The 19,886-nt window shown below is 43.6% G+C and overlaps 1 protein-coding gene across 1 annotated transcript in view; it reads left to right on the forward strand.

Annotated features, from left to right (window-relative positions):
- The first annotated feature begins 3,851 nt into the window (after window positions 1-3,851).
- Window positions 3,852-19,886, forward strand: part of LOC102841750 (zinc finger protein 84-like) — a 23,163-nt gene continuing 7,128 nt past the window's right edge. Inside the window, exons 1-5 of the mRNA XM_006868348.1 lie at window positions 3,852-3,969; window positions 4,286-4,378; window positions 5,849-5,986; window positions 6,155-6,698; window positions 7,657-7,741. Coding sequence (XP_006868410.1) covers window positions 3,936-3,969; window positions 4,286-4,378; window positions 5,849-5,986; window positions 6,155-6,698; window positions 7,657-7,741 — 894 coding nt within the window. The 5' untranslated portion in view covers window positions 3,852-3,935. The remainder of the gene's footprint in view (window positions 3,970-4,285; window positions 4,379-5,848; window positions 5,987-6,154; window positions 6,699-7,656; window positions 7,742-19,886) is intronic.

Consider the following 19,886-nt stretch of genomic DNA (forward strand, 5'->3'; position numbering starts at 1 on the left):
TGGGAGCAAAGAGGAAGGCTCAGTAGTTGGAAAATGCTCAATAAGACATAGATTGGTTGGTTGGTTATGATCCGTGGAGTCGGTTCCGATCCATAGCGACCCTGTACAGGGTTTCCGAGGCTGTAAATCTTTACGGGAGCAGAAAGCCCCATCTTTCTCCCGCAAAACAGCTGGAAGTTTCTAACTGCTGACCTTGCAGTTCGCAGCCTGACTTGTAAGTTGTTGTGTTTTTTTTTTTGAGAACAGCTTTATAAAGACACACTGAATCAACAAAATTCTTTCTTTCTAACTAACTTCACACTGAGTGAAACCTGTTACCTTACGTGTGTATATATCAGATTTTATAGTAATAATTTGCATTTTCTGAATGCTAATGTTCAAGAGGAAGTATTCATTGCTGACTAGGGATATATTATTGCAACATCAGCTGGATGTGGGCTACAAGCAGAGAATACCAGAAAGATGTTTACTTGTACTTTATGGACTATGTGAAGGCTTTCAGCTGTGTGGATACTAACACACTATGGATAATATTGCAAAGAATGGGTATTCCAGAATACTTGATTGTGCTCGAGGAATCAGTCCGTAGATCAAGAGGATACCAACAGAACAAGGGGATACCAGTTGTTTAAAATCAGGAAAAGGTCTGTGGCAGGGTTGTATCCTTGTACCATACTTACTCAGTCTGTGTCCTGAGCACAAAAAACAGAGAGGCTGGATTATATGAAGGAGGTGGCATCAGGATTGGTGGAAGACTCATGAACAGTCTGGGATACGCAGATGATATATAACTTTGCTTTCTAGAAGCAAAGAGGGCTTAAAATACTGATGAAGATCAAAGAGTATATATGTAGCCTTCAGTATGGAGTGAACCTCAATGTAAAGAAAACAAAAATCCTCACAGCCAGACCAATAAATAACATGACAAATGGAGAAAAGATTGAAGTTGTCACAGACTTCATTTTACTTGGATCCACATCATGTAAGCAGCAGCCAAGAAATCAGCATATTGCATTAGGCAAATCTAGTACAGAAGACCCCTTTAAAGTGCTCAAGAGCAAAGCTGTCAGTTTTTGGACTAAGGTGTGCCTGACCCAAACCATGGTATTTTCAGTAGCCTAATATACATGTGAAAGTTGGACAGTGAATAAGGAAGATTGTAGAAGAATTAATACATTTGATTTATGGTGTTGGAGAAGAATGTTAAGAGTACTGTGGACTGCCATAAGAACCAACAGATCTGTGTAGGAAGAAGTACAGCCAGAGTGTTCCTTAGAAGGCAGGATGGTGAGACTTCGTGTCTCATTATTTAGACATGTTATCAGGAGGGCCCAGTCCCTGGAGAAGGACGTCATAAAGTGGAGAGTCAGCAGAAAGAGGAAGACCCCTGTAAGATGGACTGGCACTGTGGCAGCAGAAGTGGGGGCTCCATCTTAACACCAATCGTGAGGATGTCTGTTGCAGGACTGGGCCGTGTTTTGTCCTGCTGTACCTTGGGTCTCTCAGACAGCACCAACTCTATGGCCCCTAGCAAAAACATTTGTATGTACATTTTCTTTCTGATCATTTTAAAGATATTCTCTTTAAATACAGTATTTTTACTTAAAAATTTTTTTCTAATTTTCTTTCTGATCATTTTAAAGATCGTCTCTTTTTAAAAAATACTTTCTAAGTTCACCAAAATATCTGTGTGTAGCTTGTTTGTATTGACCCACTGAAACTCAAACGGAACTGTGCAGCAGAATTAGCTGTATCTCTGTTCTTCTGGAAAATTCTCTGCTGCTTCTCTCTTCAAATAGTGCCCCTCTCTCTCACTTCCCTTCCCTTTTGTTTGCTTTTCTGAAAACAGTATTGGACACGTCACTGTATCCTGCTCGTATCTCCATCTCTTTGGGGTAAAACCCCTTCTTTGTATTCATACTGTCATCTTTTCTTTATGCTCAGCACTTTAGGTGAAGTGACCAGTGTCGCTCATAGTGGCTGGTTTCCGGGAGCCGCTGGTGGGTTTGAAGTGCCAACCTTACAGCTGCTTACCAGTGCTTATCCTACAGTGCCACACCAGAGCTCAAAGTTGTCAATACGAACTTTTAATCCATTAACTCTTCTTTCAGCCAAGTCCAGTCTCATGTTTAATCACACTCATTAAGGTTTGTTGTTGTTGTTTTGTTTTCTACTTTCCAGGTGGCTAATTGGTGATTTTCCTTATTTCTCACTTCTGCCTTGATTGCTCCAGCCACAGCCAGAATGAATTTGGTTTGAATCCCCCAGTATTGGACTTCCTGGGGTAAGTGAGATCCTGTGAGTGGAGGAAGAGGATGCCCTATGATCACCACCTCAGCTTTGATCAGAGACCAGCGAGGCCTTCAGAGAAGAGCCTATAGAATCAGAACAAAGTAGATGTGAGAGTTCTCGCTGACCTTGTCCAAGGACAGTAGAAGATGTCCACGTCCCAGGTGAGTTGTTAAATTTCCCACTTGCTTTAGGGTACGCGCTCTAGAGAAGCCAAACCAGTGACACCAGTGGCTCAGGTGCAACGAACTGGAGGTCGGAGGACGAGCCAGATTCGAGATGCAGAGCCAGCAGAGAGCCCACAGCAGTGCTTTGGTGGTGCTGTGCCATCGAATCAGGTTTGACTGGTAGTGACTACACTGCACAGGGTTTCTGAGGCTGTACATCTTTATGGGAGCAGAAAGCCTCATCTTTCTCCTGCGGAACAGCTGGTAGTTTCAAACTGCTGACCGTGAGATTAGCAGCCCGATTCGTAACCATTACGCTACCAGAGCTCCTTAAGCTCCTTACTATCCAGTAAGTTAGGAGCTCTGGTAGCGTAGTGGTTACAAATCGGGCTGCGAACCTTAAGGTCAGCGGTTCGAAACTACCAGCTGCTCCGCGGGAGAACGATGAGGCTTTCTACTCCCGTAAAGATTTACACCCTCGGAAACCCTGTACAGGGTCGCTATGGGTCGGAACCGACTCCACGGCACTTAACAACAACAGCATCCAGTAAGTTGGGAGTAGGCCACACCCCCAAGGAGACTTTCATTCAGTTGATTGACTGCTCAGAGCAGACCTCAGCACAAAGTTAATTACATTGTATTAGATCTCATCAGAGGGGGATAACTAACTATATTTCAGCTGTCCAACCCCTGAGAACCTTGCCCAATCAAGTTGACTCAAAACCTAAACTATCACACAGTGAATTTGAGGGGACAGGCAGGCACTTAACAACAACAACAAATAAAGACTCGGAAGACCGCTTCTGTAAAGATTGTCGTCTAGGAAACCTACTGGGGTCCTTCTCTGTCCTGTAGGGTCTCTGTGAGTCTTTGTAGGCTTGACAACACACAACAGCAACAACACAGTGTGGCACAAATGGCTGTGTGTTGGGCGACTAGCCCAATGGTTGGTGGTTTGAATCCATTCAAAGGTGCCTTGGAAAACAGGTCTGACGATCTTCTAAAAGATCACCACCTTGACAGTCCTATGGAGCAGTTCTGTTTTACACACTCAAGAAGTCGGTTCTAACTCACAGCGACCTCCTGTGGGGTGTCCGAGGCTATAAATCTTTACGGGAACAGAAAACCTCATCTTTCTCCCAAGGAACCCGCTGGTAGTTTCGAACTGCTGACCTTGAGATTAGCAGCCCGTCTTGTAACCCCTACGCTACCAGAGCTCCTTAGTTGAAAACAGGTAAATAGCAACTGATAACAATAATGCAAAACTAGTCACACAGAAAGCAGACAGATGACCATGAGGAAAATAATTGTGACACATTCCCGGTTATCTTTCTAGTACTAACCAATGATAATCCCTGTAGCGTGAATTTGAATGCTTTCTTCTAGGGTTTGTTGTCATTCAAAGATGTGGCTGTGCTCTTCACCTGGGAGGAGTGGCAACTACTGGACCCTATTCAGAAGGACCTTTACAAAGATGTCATGTTGGAGAATTATAGCAACCTGGTATCCCTAGGTAAGCAGCGCTTCACTGTGTGCCGGTATACCCCGCCATTGCCATTCCTTTCTCAGTGTGAAACATGGTGGGGCCTCCCAAGTGCTTTACATTTTTCGACTTGAGTTTCATGTGTCATAGAATTTTAGTACCTTTCTGACCCCTGAAAGAGGGTTTTGCCCTCACCTCGCAAGTACAAGTCTTTACAGTGTCCAAATGCAAAGGGCCTAGGCCCTTAAATGTAATTGTGTTCATTTTCAGAAGGCTTGTAGCCCAAGTTGTGTCCAGCTCTGTGGGCTACAAGTTGTATTGCTACTGAATAATTTCTCCTGAATAGGGTACCAAGCTATGAAAGCAGATACAATTTTCCAGTTGGAGCAAGGAAAACCCTGGCTAGTAGAAGAAGAAATCACGAGTCAGTATCTTCCAGGTGAGTAACTAACGAATCAGCCTTATGGGGAAAATGTGGGTAAAACTGTCAATAATAGGGAGAGACTCTAACATGTTTGAAAAATCTTTCTGACGTTCTTAAGCCTCTGAATGTAACTCAGAACACCTGGCCTGAGTTCTCCGTGCATACTTTCGTACTGCCTCTGCTGTTTTCGTTTCTTTTTCTTGTGGTTTGCTTGTTTTACTTTAAAGTTCTGTTTTTAATGATCAAATATAGTCTTTAATTATATTGTCTTGAACTATGCATAACAAAAGAAACACCATCTCAACAATTTCTGCATGTACATTTCACTGACATCAGTTACAGTCTTCATGACATCTCATGATCCTATTCCCAATGATTTCACTGTCAGTAAAATAAACTCAGTACTTACGTTGCTTGCTTTTATAAACAAGACACTTCCTTCTTTCATGTATTGTAACCAGATTCTTCTCTGTCTAATTAAGTAATTTGCTTTCCTTGTTAATCTTTCTCCCTGGCATCGTCAGTGTACTTGATATCCTCGAATCCACGACCATACTTCAATCTCCCTTTTCTCATATATTAAAGCGCATGCAACTTTTCCTTTCTTCTCATGTGGTATGTTGCTCATACCTCTCGTCCCTTCCTTTACTTTTGTCTCCTTTTTTAAAATGCCTCCGACTTTTGTTCCATGCCCACCATCTCATTCCCTCTCCTTGATCTTTGCTGTAAGATTCTTCCTCTTCTGTTACATAATCATGATTGATTCATTGGTTTCCTTTCCAGAAGATGCCTGGCACATTGATAAACTTTCAGACTGGTACCAAGAAAACCAAGGCAAATTTGAAATGATGAAGAACTACTACCAAAACAATGAATTGTGGAAAATATCTCATTTGAGCTCAAGCATTGACGTTCCTTTTCAGGAAACATCTTATATATTTGGAAAACACTTAAACGCCAATCCAGAGTACCTTCTTCCAAATAGAAGCTATGCAATAAGTGAAGCTGGCTTTCATGAATATAACAGTCTATTTTCTCATGCTAGATATGAGGAAACCCATGCTGGAGACAAACACAAAGTATATAATGAATATGCAAAGGCTTTCAGTCACAAGTCACAGCTTATTAAACACTGGAAAACACAAACAGGGAAGAAACACTACGACTGCAGTGAATGTGGGAAAGCCTTCTCCCAGAAGTCCGACCTCATTAAGCATCACAGGACACACACGGGAGAGAAGCCCTACGGATGCAGCAAGTGTCCCAAAGCCTTCAGCCGCAAGTCCCATCTCAATTTACACCTGAGAATCCACACAGGAGAGAAACCTTACAAATGCAATACGTGTGGGAAAGCCTTTACCGATAAGTCATGCCTTAATAAACACCAGAGGACTCACACCGAAGAGAAATGTTTCGAGTGTCATATATGTCAGAAATGTTTCAAGGATCGCTCCCAACTGAAGCTGCATCAAAGAACTCACACAGGCGAGAAACCCTACAGATGTGACGAATGTCAGAAGGCCTTCAGCAGTAAGTCACAGCTCATTAACCATCACAGAATTCACACGGGAGAAAAGCCTTATGGATGCAGCGAATGTGGCAAAACATTCCCCCTGAAGTTCAGTCTCATTTTACACCAGAAAACTCACACAGGAGAAAAGCCGTACGTATGCAACGAATGTGGGAAAGCCTTCATCCAGAGTTCGAAGCTCATTCGACACCAGAGAATCCACACGGGAGAGAAACCTTTTAATTGCAGTGAGTGTGGAAAGGGCTTCACTGTAAAGTCAGGTCTCACCATCCATCAGAGAATTCATACAGGAGAGAAACCCTATGGGTGCAGTGAATGTGAGAAAACGTTCTCCATCAAGTTTAGTCTGATTCTGCACCAGAGGACTCACACCGGGGAGAAGCCCTACGCGTGCGATCAGTGCCAGAAAGCGTTCACTCAGAAGTCTCACCTCACTATCCATCAGAGATCTCACACTGGAGAGAAACCGTACGAATGTGGCGAATGTCACAAAGTCTTCAGCCGGAAGTCGTATCTCCTTATCCATCAGAGAATTCACTCAGGGGAGAAACCTTTCGAATGCAGCGAATGCGGGAAAACATTTCCCATCAAGTTCAGCCTCATCGTGCATCAGAAAACACACACGGGAGAGAAGCCTTATGAATGTGAGGAATGTCAGAAATCTTTTGCCCAGAAGTCAAATCTTCTTATCCACCAAAGAATCCATACTGGCATGAAACCGTATGGGTGCACTCAGTGTTGGAAAACTTTCTCCCATAAATTCAGCCTCATTTTACATCAGAAAACTCATAGAGGAGAAAAAGCGTGAATGACGTGGATATCTGGAAGTTCTCATTGAGACGGAAGAGTTGGTTTTGCCACAGGGTTTAGGCAGGAATGGAACACAAGACTGCAGTGTGTGTGAGTAAGTTTCCTTTTCAAACACACACCTCATTTGCCGCCAGAGAACTGTACTAGGTAGAATGGCAGGCATGAAGAAACTTTCCAGTAGATGCCAACTGGAGTGTAGCCTAGGGACTACAGAGGAGTAGCTCTGTGCATCCTCATTTTAGGAATGCTATCCATATGAAATCCAACTACATCGATACGAGACAATTGATACTGTGATAGACTGAATGTTGTCCCTGGTAGGGGACAAAATGGCATCGTGGTATCAGAGGTCCTAAAACTTTTGAGGATGAAGAATCAACATAAGCATCAGCCCAAGGATGTTGCTCCTGAGGTGAAGGGTAGCGAGATCTCCTTTTGTACGAATTCTGACACCAGCGGCCCCTCCCACAGCCCTCTGCTCTGCTGGATTTGATCATGTGTTGAAATGACTGCATACAACTCACCATCATGGGATTTATTAGAGAAGTTGTTTGAAGCCATCAAGTGGGTTCTGACTCACAGCAACCCTGTATAGGGTTTCCGGGAGCAGAAAGCCTCATCTTTCTCCTGCAGAATGGCTGGTGGATTTGAACCGCTAACTCCGCTGTTAACAATTCAGTGTGTAGCACAGTGTGCCACCAGTGGTCCCGTTAGGAAAAGTATTAGGGAAGTGTTGTTGTTAAGTGCCATTGAGTCGGTTACAACTCGTGGTGACCCGGTATAAGTTTTCTGAGGAGCAGCTAGTGAGTTTGAACCACTGACCTTTTGGTACAGCGCTCAGCGTACAGCACCACACCAGGACTCCATTAGAGACATAACGGGTTACGATGAAGGATCAGGAATGACCCAATCTTGTTCTTTGGTCAGGACAGCTTTTGGGCCACATCTGCAGGCAGGCCTCTCGCTCGGTTGCTGAGTACCTCAGCCTGGCCCCTGTCCTGCTGGATGGAGAGTTGCAAAGCTCTCTGGTCCTTTCTGTGAGCTCCCAGATGCACCCTAGTCTTCCCAGAAAACTCCTGCCTGAAGGTACTCAGCTCTTTAGCTCCATGAACCAGCAAGCCTAGCTTGGCTGATAAGTTCCCAGAGGCACCCCCCACTGCTCCAGAAAGCCTTCTGCCCAAAGGGCCACAGCTGTCTTGCTCAGCGGGTCAGCACTCCCACTGTAACCCCCTTGCTCTAGTGAGCCATTTGGTGCCCATGTCCTGGTTCCCCTGCCACTGTTTTCTGTGGCTGCTTCTCGCTGTTTCAGGCCATCTCTGGTGTTACGGCTCTCTCTCTGTCTCCTGGGCTGAAACAGTGAAATGTCAGAGGTGTCTGACCTCCTGTCAGTTCACAAGGCAGAAGGAGAATCCGTATCAGTCTAAGACTGATTGCTATGAGGCAGTGGTCAGGATCAGATATACCTCCTCCCTCCTAACATTTACCAACTCTTCGTCCATTCTGGAGAGGGCCCTGAGGCACCACTCTTTGCCAAGGAATTTTCTGCCAGAAGGTACTTCACTTTCTTGCTTCTTGGACTGGGAAGTCTAGTAAGGGGGTTACTCAGAATTCATCCGACCTTGATCTTGCTTCATTAAGATACCAGACAACTCACTCCCCAAGGAGAGCACCTTGACATAGAGGCTGGGACTTACCGCACATCACAGAAAGGACACTAATTACATCATTACTCCCATCCGTGTCAGCAATGATGTAATCATCCAACCACGGAAAATCACAACCCAACCAAGCTGAAACATACCTGAGATATCAGTTTCCATAGAACTCATTTCGTAGCCCTACCCACTCATTGTGTGGGAGTTACAAAGACTATGGCTGGGCGAGTCATAGTAAGTAATTCACTGAGCTGCCTGGGTCTGAGGTTCTGAGCACAGGCATCCTGGTCCGAAGGACATACTCCACTTTCATCTCTTCTTGGTGGTAGTAAAGTCCCACTTCTGCTCTGGGATTGACTCTCTTCAAGTTTAGTAGATGGCAAAACTGACCAATCCTACTGTTACATTTCAGACACCTTATTTGCATGGTCCCACTCCCCACAAGGTTGTATGCACTTTATTTGCATTGTTAGCAATGCTGTCCAATCTTTGGTGGGTCCCAAGTACCTTATTTACATAATTTTTCACTCATTCAGGAACCCTGATAGCATGGATTATGACCTGGGCTGCAAGGTCAGCAATTCAGATCTACCCGCCACACCATGGGGGACAGAAAACAAACAGTCTTACTGTTCCTGTAGAGACTTACAGCCTCAGAGACCCTCTACAGGATCGCTCAGAGTCAAAACGGACTCGATGGCACACAGCCATCGCCATCATCCGATCACATAGGGAGTTTCAGGACCGCTCATGGATTAAAAGAGCGATAGTAAATCATCCACTGCGCGTTGTTGTCGCGTGCCTTTGAGTCAGTTCTAACTCATAGCATCCTTATTCACGCCAGAGGGAAACTCCCAATTCAGTTCCATTCTCATAATTGTTCTCTTTTAGCCATAGATACAGATCCTGTGTTGCTCTGTCTCACTTGGGGTCTTCCTCTTTTTTGCTGACCCTCTACTTTCCCAAGCATGATGTCCTTTTCCATATACTAGTCCTTCCTGATAATGTGTCCAAAGTGCATGAGACGGAAGTCTTACCATCCTCATATCTGAGAAGCATTTTAGCTGTATTCTTCCAAGACAGAGTTGTTCTTAAAGCAATACATGGTGTGTTCAATATTTGTCATCTCGATAATTCAAAATCACCAATTTTTCTCCAGTCTTATTCATTGTCCAGCTTTAACATGCGTATGAGGTGATTGAAAATACAATGGGTTGGGTCGGGTGCACCTTAGTCCTCAAACTGACTTCTTTGCTCTTCAGCACTTTAAAGAGAGGTCTGTTGCAGCAGATTCGTGTAATCTAAGACATCCTTTCATTTACTCACTGCTGCTTCTATGAGAGTTGATCGTGAACCCAAGTGAAATGAAATCCTTGACAACTTCAGTGTTTTCTGTGTGCATTATGATGTTATTCATTTCTTTACATTGGTGTAAATCCATATTGAAGGCTGTATTTATTTATCTTCACCAGTAAGCACTTAAATACTCCTCACTTTCAGCAAGCAAAGTGTTGCTGTCTGCATATTGCTGATACGACGTTCGTCAGATAATCCAGTTTCTCAGATTCTTTGCTCATTATGCAGACTGAATAAATAATGATGAAAGGATGCAACCGTAAAGCACACTGTTCTCAACGTTAAACAATCAACGCCCCCCTGGTCCGGTCCCAACAATGGCCCCTGGCCTCCGGAAAAGGTCCGGAAGAACAAAAGTAAAGGCCCCGGAAATCCCCCTCCTCCCCGGGCCCCGCAACCGTTTTTTTTATGACCCATACAATCGAATGTCTTTGCATTGTTGGTAAAACACAAGTCAACATGTCTCTGGTCTTCCCTCATTTCAGCCAAGATCTGTCAGACATCAGCAATGATATCTTTATACCATGTCCTCTTCTGAATCTGGCTTGAGTTTCTGCCTGATTTCTATGTACTGCTGCAGCCAATTTTGAATTATTTCAGCAAAATTTTAGTTATATCTGATAGTACTGATGTTTGATACTTTCCATACTCTATGGAGTCACTTGTCTTGGGAATGCGCACCACTGTGGATCTCTTCCAGTTGGTTAACCAGGTAGTTGTCTTCCAAGTTTCGTAGCTTACAAGAGTGAGTTCTTCCAGCACTGTAGCAACTTTTGAGACATTTCAGTTGGTAAGCCATCAATTCCTGGAACATGGTTGGTTTTTGTTGTTGTTGTTTGTTTTCCAGTGCCTTCAGGACAACGTGGACTCCTTCCCTCAAAACAGTTGTTTCCTCATCATATGCTGCCTCTGGAAATGGTTGGCTGTTGAGTAGTACAGTGCTTTTGGTACAGTGACTCTATATGGTTCTTACTTCTTTTGGATGCTTTCTGTGTCGTTGAAATCTTTGCCCATAGACTCCTTCAGCATTACAAGTCCAACCTTGATTTTTCTTCTTCAATACTTCCGGCGTGAGAGATGCTGAGCATGTTCTCCTCCCTTTTTGGTTTTCTAACTCCAGGTCTTGGCACATTTCATTAGCTGCGCTTTGAATTGGTCTCTCCAGCGCCTTAACTTCATCATTTTTTGTATTTTCTTGGCTACTCAACATTCAAGAGCAAGTTTCAGAGTCTCTTCTGATACCCATTTTGTTCTTTGCTTTCCTGTCCTTTCTGTGACCTTCTGCTTTCTGCGTACGGTGTTCTTAATGATGTCATATTACTTCTTTGGTCTTTGATTATTAGTTTTGTTGTATTATATCTGTTCTTGATACAGTCTCTAAATTCAGGTTGGTTATACTCGAAGTCGTATTTTATTTATCTTAGCCTGAACTTGTATATGAACAATTGATGGTTTGTTCTACAGTTGACCCTGCCTTATTTTTGCTGGTCATATTAAGCTTTTTCATAGTATCTTTCCACAGATGTAATAGATTTGATTTCTTTATATTCTATCTGGTGAAGTCCTTGTGTATAGTTACCACTCATGTTGAAAAAAAATTGACCTTCAGTGACTAAGTCATTGATCTTGAAAAATTCTGTCATAAGATCTATAGAATCATTTCTACCACCAGGCCATATTTTCCAACTACTGATACTTCCTCTTAGTTTTCATCTTTTACATTCTAACCACCAATAATTATCAATGCATCTTGAGTGGATATTTGACCACTTTCTGACTGGAGTTGGTTCTAGTGGTTGATGTGTAAATTTGAGTGATTTTTGTATTAACTGGTCTACCTTGTAAGTTTATGGCTATTATCCTATCGTAGGCTGCATTATACTTAAAGATAGAACTTGAAATGCTCTTTTTACAATGAATGAGATCCTATTCCTCTTCAATTTTTGACATTCCCGACATAGCAGAATATATGATTGTCTGACTCAAAATGGCCAATACCAGTCCATTTTACTACACTAATGCCTATGCATTCCATTGAATTTTTGCCAACTTTCATTTTCCTAGATTCATACTTTGTGCATTCCCATGTTCCGATTATTAATGGATGCTTGTAGCTGTTTCTTTGAATTTTGACTTGTGCCATATCAGCAAAGAAAGGTCCCAAAAGTTTTGCTCCATTCATGTCATTAAGGACCTTCTAGCCTGAAGAGCCCATCACTCGGCACTATGTTAGACAATGTTCTACTGTTATCCACAAGGATTCCAGTGGCTAATTTTTAGAAGTGGTCTGCCTTTTCCTTTTCCCTCATCAGTCTTCACCTGAAAGCGCTGAAACCTGTCCACCATGAGCAGCCTTGCTGGTGTTTGAAATATTGACAGCATAGCTTCAGCATGGCAGCAACATGCAAGCCACTACAGTACGACAAACTGACAGACAGCTGGTGGCACTACATCTTAATCCTTCAAAAAAGTTTTGTAAATATTAACTCCTATTCCTGTAGAAAGGAGCCCCGTTGTACGATGGATCTGTACTGGTACAATGGAGCTGCTGGTTGAAAGCTTGGCAGTTTGCACCAACAATAGCTCCAAGGATTTTCTGCTTGCTTGACGATTAAAGCCTACAAAGCCCTATGGAAAGTTCTATTCTGTCCTATAACGTTGATTTGAGTCAGAATGGACTCGGTGACACAGAACAACCGGATGTGTGTGGCTGTCATCCCGTTTGGGAGCAGGGTTTTCTCTGTTAATGAAGCCATGTCAGTGTTGGGTGCATCCTACACCAAACACTTTTTGAGATGGAAGAGGAGCCAGCCAGCTCAGATGGAGGCGGACAAATGCCACGCCATGTGAAGATGACCAGGGAACTGAGGAACCGAGGCTGGAAAGAGACGGAGGCCTGCCTTCCCATGAGTAGGCTGAGAGGTGATGCCGGGTCCTGGAGGCTCCCGGAGCCCGGCCTTTGAATTTGGATTGCCAGCCACCTAAAGTGTGAGAAAATAACGTGTCTGTTTCTCAAAAGCCATTGTTTATGGTGTTTCTGTTATAGCAGCACGAAGAAGCTGAGTTGGATGTTAAAAAACATACCTACATTTTTTTATGAATCTAGGGAATCCTGTTCTCATTGATATTATTTTATAAGGGAAGTCATTTATTTACCTGTTAGGATAGACAAGAGTCAAGAAAGTCATACATAAGTATGCAAGTACACCTGTCAGCAAACAAAGCAAAAGTCTCAGAACAATCTCAGAACATGTACCTGTTTTATACCTATTTTTATTGTAAAAATGAATCAATCCTATTTGGAAATCGCATGTACTAGTCGGCATGCCTAATTGTGAATACATAATTTATATGCTTAAATGTACATAATTCACATATCTGCAGTGAATCTGTTTCATTGTCATGTTACGTAAAGTGTAATTGGGTTGTGACGGTTCATTATTTAGGTAAGAAATCTCAATAAAAGACTTCAGTATCTTTTTCTTTCAGCTCTGTTGTGTGCTGGTATTTGTAAATGGATTTGCCAGTTTTGGCGCCTCATTTGAGCAAAACTACTTTTCTCCAGTTGTAAGACGCACATTTTCCCCACACGCCTTATGCTGTAGAGTCTGACCCACGGGAAATGGCTTATAGTTGATGGCATGAAGCATTCAAATGCAGAGACTCTTCCTAACGGTATAGAAAAGAGTCGTGTATCGTCTGTACGGCTATCGGTAATTTAGATTGGGTGGTGCGCAGCACGAGTGGTTGTCTTGGTAAAGGATTTGTTCTCGTCTACATTTAGTGTAAGAGCTCTGATAGCATAGTGCTTACTAATCCGGCTGCGAACCTTAAGGTCAGCAGTTCGAAACTACCAGCTGTTCCGTGGGAGAAAGATGAGGCTTTCTGCTCCCGTAAAGATTTACAGCCTCGGAACCAACTCCACGGCACATAACAACAACAACATTTAGTGTAGAAGGTCGGTGTGAAAGAGGAAGACCATGAGTGGGTTGGATTGACACCACGCTTCCAACACTGGGCTCAGACATGGCAGCGATTGTGAGGAATGAGCAGTATTTTGTTGTGTGCGCATGGAGTGACTACGAGTTCCCAACATGCGAACATCAGTCCCCACAACCCTGAGGCCAGAAGAACTCGATGGAGCTCAGCTGCCAATACCATCTGCTCTGAAAGGGAGGGGTCGCATTAGAAGATTCTGGACAAAGTGGGAGACAAGACCAGGTTTAGTGGTCAGATAGAGACTGATGGAACTTTAAATAGAGACTCTGGCCCTTAGGTCACCCTTCAGCTCGGGAACTGAACTCACCCCTATTGGTCAGTTTTCAACCAAGCAGTAGATGCTCTGAAGTGCCATCAAGTCAGTTCTGATCCATAGCGGCCCTGTATAGAGTTTCCGAGGAACAGCTGATGGGCTTGAACTGTTGACCTTGTGGTTAAAACTGACTTTGCAGCCTAGCACATTAACCCACAGTGCCACAGCAGGACTCCAGATACACGGATGTTGTTAAGTGCCATCGAGTCGGTTCTGACCCATAGCTACCCTGTATAGGGTTTCCGAGGAACAGCTGATGTACTTGAACTGCCGACCTTGCAGTTCAAACAGCTTTGCAGTCCGGTACATTAACCCACAGCGTCACACCAGGACTCCAGATATGTGTATGTTGTTGTTGTTAAGTATCATCGAGTCGATTCCAGTGCATAGCCACCCTGTATAGGGTTTCCAAGGAGCAGCTGGTGAGCCTGAACCACTGATCTTGCAGTTCAAATGACTTTGCTTTCTGACGCATTAACCCACAGCACCACACCAAGACTCCACATATGTGTATAGGAGGGACTAAGACACTAGTGAGGTACGCACATCATAGAGTGGTCAACCATTTGAGGTCAAAGGGCAGCATTTATCAAAGGACAAATTTCAGAAGGGTGCGGAAAGGGGGAATGGAAACAAGAAACATGAGGGAGTAGGGTAAGTGATGTTGCAGTTTCTTCTTGAATGACCATTTGAGTCAGCTACTAGCTCATCTTCCCAGTAACTAGTTCTCTGGAGTCTGTTGCTCAACATTGGACCTGGGAACTGACCTGATTCTGGGATGGCGAATCCACTCTATTCACAGACTTGTATGACAGTTGGAGTAGACATCAACACTTTCCAATACAGGTTGGGTAAGCATACCAGGCTTTAATGAACACCCAACTTCCAGGTCTCACAGTGTCCACAAGTACCTCAGGAAATAGGCTAGTTGTGTAGGCAGAACTGTGGAGAGAGAGATGCAACAGTGTCCCCTGCATGGCGCAGGTATTGTTTTTAAAACAGTTTGTCCTCATGAATGTTATTGGCCCCAAGATACTTAGTAATATTGTCACAATGTAAGTCTGAACCACTGTGGTTGTAGAATAGGGTACAGGGGACACCCACAAAGAAGCTCAAAGGGGCTTTCCTTTCATTCAGTTCTAGGAGCAACTTAAACCCTGAACAGAGTCATAGGGAATTCTTTTAGCCATGCCAGTTTCTTGGCACCATTTATCTAAAGTGGGTGTTAATGGTCCCTGCTGGGGCGACAATTGCCTATTCTCCCGAGTAGGGGCGACAGGAGATTAGAAATAAAAGGAGGACACAAGACATAAGTGAAATAAGAAAAGTTGGGACCAGGTGGGACGCAGCACTCTGATGGAGCTACTGCAACACCGACCAAGGCAGCGAGTTTATTACATACACAGCTCAAGGGGAGGTGCTTGAGGGAGGGTAAGGAGAACAAGAACATCTTGTACTGAAGGAGCCAGCAGTAAGTGGAACTTTATCAGTAATACTAATTGTGGTAGCTAGCTGGAACACTGATTAAGGCAGCTAGAATGTTGTGCAGGCTGAGCTGAAGGATATAGCTAAATACAATAACAGACCTGGCAAGTTCCCTGTCCTGTGATGCAGACCTGCAAGTTCCTCAGGGGCAGGGCTTGACTTGGAAGCAGCCCAAGTTTCTGGACCACAGCTGTTGAGTTGTAAACCTTCCGTTAAACTACCCCCAAGTCAGGGACCCTCGGCTCAGCTGCTCCCAAACAGGTCCTGATCATGCTTTCAACCTATCACATGACTGAACTAAATGAAGAACACAGCATCAGGAAGATTCATTAACAACATGCGATACACAGATAACACAGCCTTGTTTGCTGAAAGCAAGCAGTACTTGAAGCACTTGCTGATGAAGATCTTAAGACTACAGCCTTCAGTATGGCTTACACCTCAACATAAAACAGAAATCCTCAGAACTGGACCAATAAGCAACATCATGATGAGTGGAGAAAATATTGAAGTTGTCAAGAATTTCATTGTACTTGGATTCACAATCAACTTCCACAGAAGCAGCAGCCAAAATATCAAATGATGTATTGCACAGAGCAAATCTGCTGCAAAACACTTCTTTAAAATGGAAAAACTCAAAGGTCTCATTTTGAGGGTTAAGATACACTTGACCAGAGCCATGGTATTTTCAGTTCCCTCACAAGCACACAAAAGCTGGGTGAAGAAGAAGGGAGACTGGAGAAGAATTGATGCCTTTGAATTATGATGTTGACAAATATACCATGAATGAGTTGCCAGGTGAATGAACAAATCTGGCTTACGAGTACAGCTGGGATGCTCCTTAGAAGTGAGGATGGACAGACTTGCACTCACTTGCTTTGGGTTAGGTTATCCCGGAGATGGAGTGATACAGTGGTACAACAATGGGATCAAATATACCAATGATTGTGAAGGGTGCTGCAGGACCGGCTTGTGTTTCCTTTTGTTGTACATAAGGTAGCCTTGTGTCAGAACTGACTTGATGGAACATAACAACATACCTGTGTATGTTATCCCATTTCTCATATGAATGAGTCTATATCAAGGTACACTGTTCCTATGCCATCCAATTTTGAGCTGCAAAAAAGAGCCGATGAGGCATAGATGCAAGAAAGTACAAACCGGGGAAAGAGAGATACCACATGGAGATTTCCAAGGAACACCTAGAATAATGCTAGAGAAGATGAAATGGGGATTTCCCCTCAAATCGGAACAAAGCCTACACCGCTGGATCCAGCACCCTGGCTTTGAACTTCTAGCCTCCTAAGCTGAGAGAAAATAAATTGCTGTTCTTTAGAGCCACTCGTTGGTGTTATTTCTGTGACAGGTTTTGTTAGGAGCCATGGAGTTGGTTCTGATTCATAGCCACCCTGTGCACAACAAAGTGAACACGGGCCAGCTCTGGGCCATCCTTGTAATGGTTAGGTTTGAAGCCATTGGTGCTGCCACTGTGCCATTTCATTTTGTTGAGAGTCTTCCTCCTTTTTGATGACCCTCCACTTTCCCAAACATGATGTCCTCAGGGACTGGTCCCTCCTGATAATATGTCTGAAGTAGGAGAGGTAAGTCTTGCCATCCTCACTTCTAAGGAGTATTCTGTCTCCACTTACAAGACAGATTTGTTCCTTCTTCCGGCAGTCTGTGATACTCCCAGTATTCTTCACCAACACCTTAATTCAAATGCACTGATTCTTCTCTGTCTTCCTTATTCATTGTCCAACTTTCACATGCATATAAAGTGGTTGAAAATACAGCGGCTTGGGTCAAGCACACTTTAATCCTCAAAGTGACATCTTCACTCTTTAGCACATCCAAGAGGTCTTTTCCAGCAGATTGGTCTAACACAGTACATCGATTCATTTCTTGACTGCTGCTTCCATGAGCGTTGACTGTGGATCCAAAGCAAAATGAAGTCTTTGATAACTTCAATCTTTTCTTCATTTATCATGATATTATTTATTGACCACTTGTGAAAATTTTCATTTTCCTTACAATGAGGTATCATCCATACTGAAGACTGTAGTCTTTGATCTTCATCAGCAAGTATTTCAAGTCCTCTTTACTTCGCGGGCACTAGCTAATTTCTCCCTTTCGTGCTGTAGAAATGGAATGGCGGCAGTGTTGTCTGACCTCCTCTAACTTAATGAGGGGAAAGGAAAGGCATTATCAGTATCAACCGCCCAAGGCTGATTCTTAGGAGGCATAAATCAGACATCCCTCCACCCTCCAACCTTTCAACCTCTTTACCAATTCTGACAGCAGCTGCCCTTGTGATAACACTTCCTACTCTGCTGAGTCCCAGAATTCATTACAATGTTTACATAGAACTCAGAGACCATAGTCACAGTAATGTGGTTTATCACGGAAGTGTGGTTAAGTGAGTGCCAAGTTGCCTCTGACTCATAACAATCCTGTATAGGATTTCTGAAGAGCTGCTGGTGGGTTGGAACCACCAATTTTATGGTTAGCAGTCTGATTCTTATCCTACAACGCCACTCCAAGACCCCTGGACCATGTATTAGGTAAGTGGTGGTGGTGGTGGTGGTGGAGGTGGTGGTGGTGATGTGCCATGAAGTCAGGTCCAACTCACAGTGACTACATGAGTAGAATGCCTCATCTTTGTCCAACAAAGCTACTGGTAGGTTTGAATTGCTGACTTTACAGTTAGCAGCCCGACTTGTAACCCACTACGCTACCAGAGCACCTTTTTTAGGCAAATAGGTTACAAATCAGATAAAAAATGACTCAGGATAGTTTTCCAATTGGGACAGCCACTTTTCAGCAGTGTCCACTGGCAGGTGTCTCTTTGGCCCTTAGTCCACCTTAGTCCCTGTTACAAAGCACATCAGATCTGTCACTAAGTGCTCAGAGGCACCCACCTCACCAGCAAGCCTTCTGTCCAGAGAAACTCAGCTATATTGCTCAGCCCCACAGTGCCATCTCCTGCAGGCCTCCTGGCTTTGGAGGTCATGTGGTTCCCCCCTTCTGCTCTTAGATTGGCTCTCTTTTAAATCTAGCAGGATGGCAAAAACTGACTTACCCTCTTGTTAGGACTTCATACACCTTATTTGTATGGGCCCACCCCTACAAGGGTGATCTGCACCTTATTTGCATCATTGGCAAGTTGTCAATTCACTTTAGTGGGTCCCAAGTGTCTTATTTATTTGCATAGCACCACCCAATTATTTGGTGAGAGTTACAAGACTTGGGCTCAAAAGCCAATGTAAAAGTGATCCAGAGGGCACCACAAGCATAAGAAACTGACTAAGCAGAACATAGATGCTCAAATGCTCCGGAACCCTCTTCCTATAATCTCAGTTGCAAGTAGAGACATTACAGCTGTGGTGGTGGTGTTGTCCCATTAAAGAATGTGTGATTTTTCAGGGGAAGGTAGAATCCCCACTGAATAGTTCCCATCTTGTCTAGACGGGTCTGGTGAAAAAGGATGGGGATAGGATTCATATGATTCAATAGTGACTAATTGTTATCGTGACTAATTGTGACTGTCACAACTGTAAAGGTAGAAGTTTGGTAACATAAAGGGGGGGTGGTTATTAAGCTTACAGTCCAGGAACAGAGGACCCTAGGACCATCAAGGAAGAAGAGCACAAGCGGAATGTGGGACCTTATCCAGAGAAGCAGCGACATCAGAGATGGAGGCAGAGATGGGGACATGGAGACAGGGAGCAGCTGAGGACTGTAGACTCATGGAAAGAGAAAGACTGTGTGTTGGCAGCCAGGAAGCAGCCTTGCAGAACTTGCCCTTGGGTTTTTTAAATGACTATATATTCCTGTTTTTGTGTACATCCCCCAAACAAACAAAAAACAGAGGGAATAGAAGCAAATACTGTTGAATGATGATGCACGGAGGGGATTGTAATCACTGCAATGAAACAATGAGTGTAAAACCAATGTTCTCCCATATAAACTATCACTCAACTCACAATAAAAACTTAAAAATAAAAAGAAAGTATGATTTCATCAAGAACCATTTGTACTGCATCCAGTTATTTCATAGGCTACAATTTCACATTTCTGTAGTAGAAATCTCCTGACCAGGCCTGAACTCAAAGGTAGATGTACGTGGATATTTAGACCCCAAACTCACACCGTTTAGATCTGATCTCACTGCTAAGATGCTGGAGTATTTACGCTTAGCACCCTATCCTCTTCAACCCTTCCCCGTGGCATGTTCTCTGTTGTAGGGACACCTGAAATTCTCAGATGGCCACAGCTTTGCCTGTAGACTTGATTCCGACTCATGGGGACTCCTTGTGTTACAGAGTAAAACTGCCCCATGGGGTTTTCTTGGCAGTAATTTTTTTTTTTTTTTTT

Source organism: Chrysochloris asiatica, unplaced genomic scaffold (genome assembly GCF_000296735.1).
Source record: "Chrysochloris asiatica unplaced genomic scaffold, ChrAsi1.0 scaffold00116, whole genome shotgun sequence".
NCBI lineage: Eukaryota > Metazoa > Chordata > Mammalia > Afrosoricida > Chrysochloridae > Chrysochloris > Chrysochloris asiatica.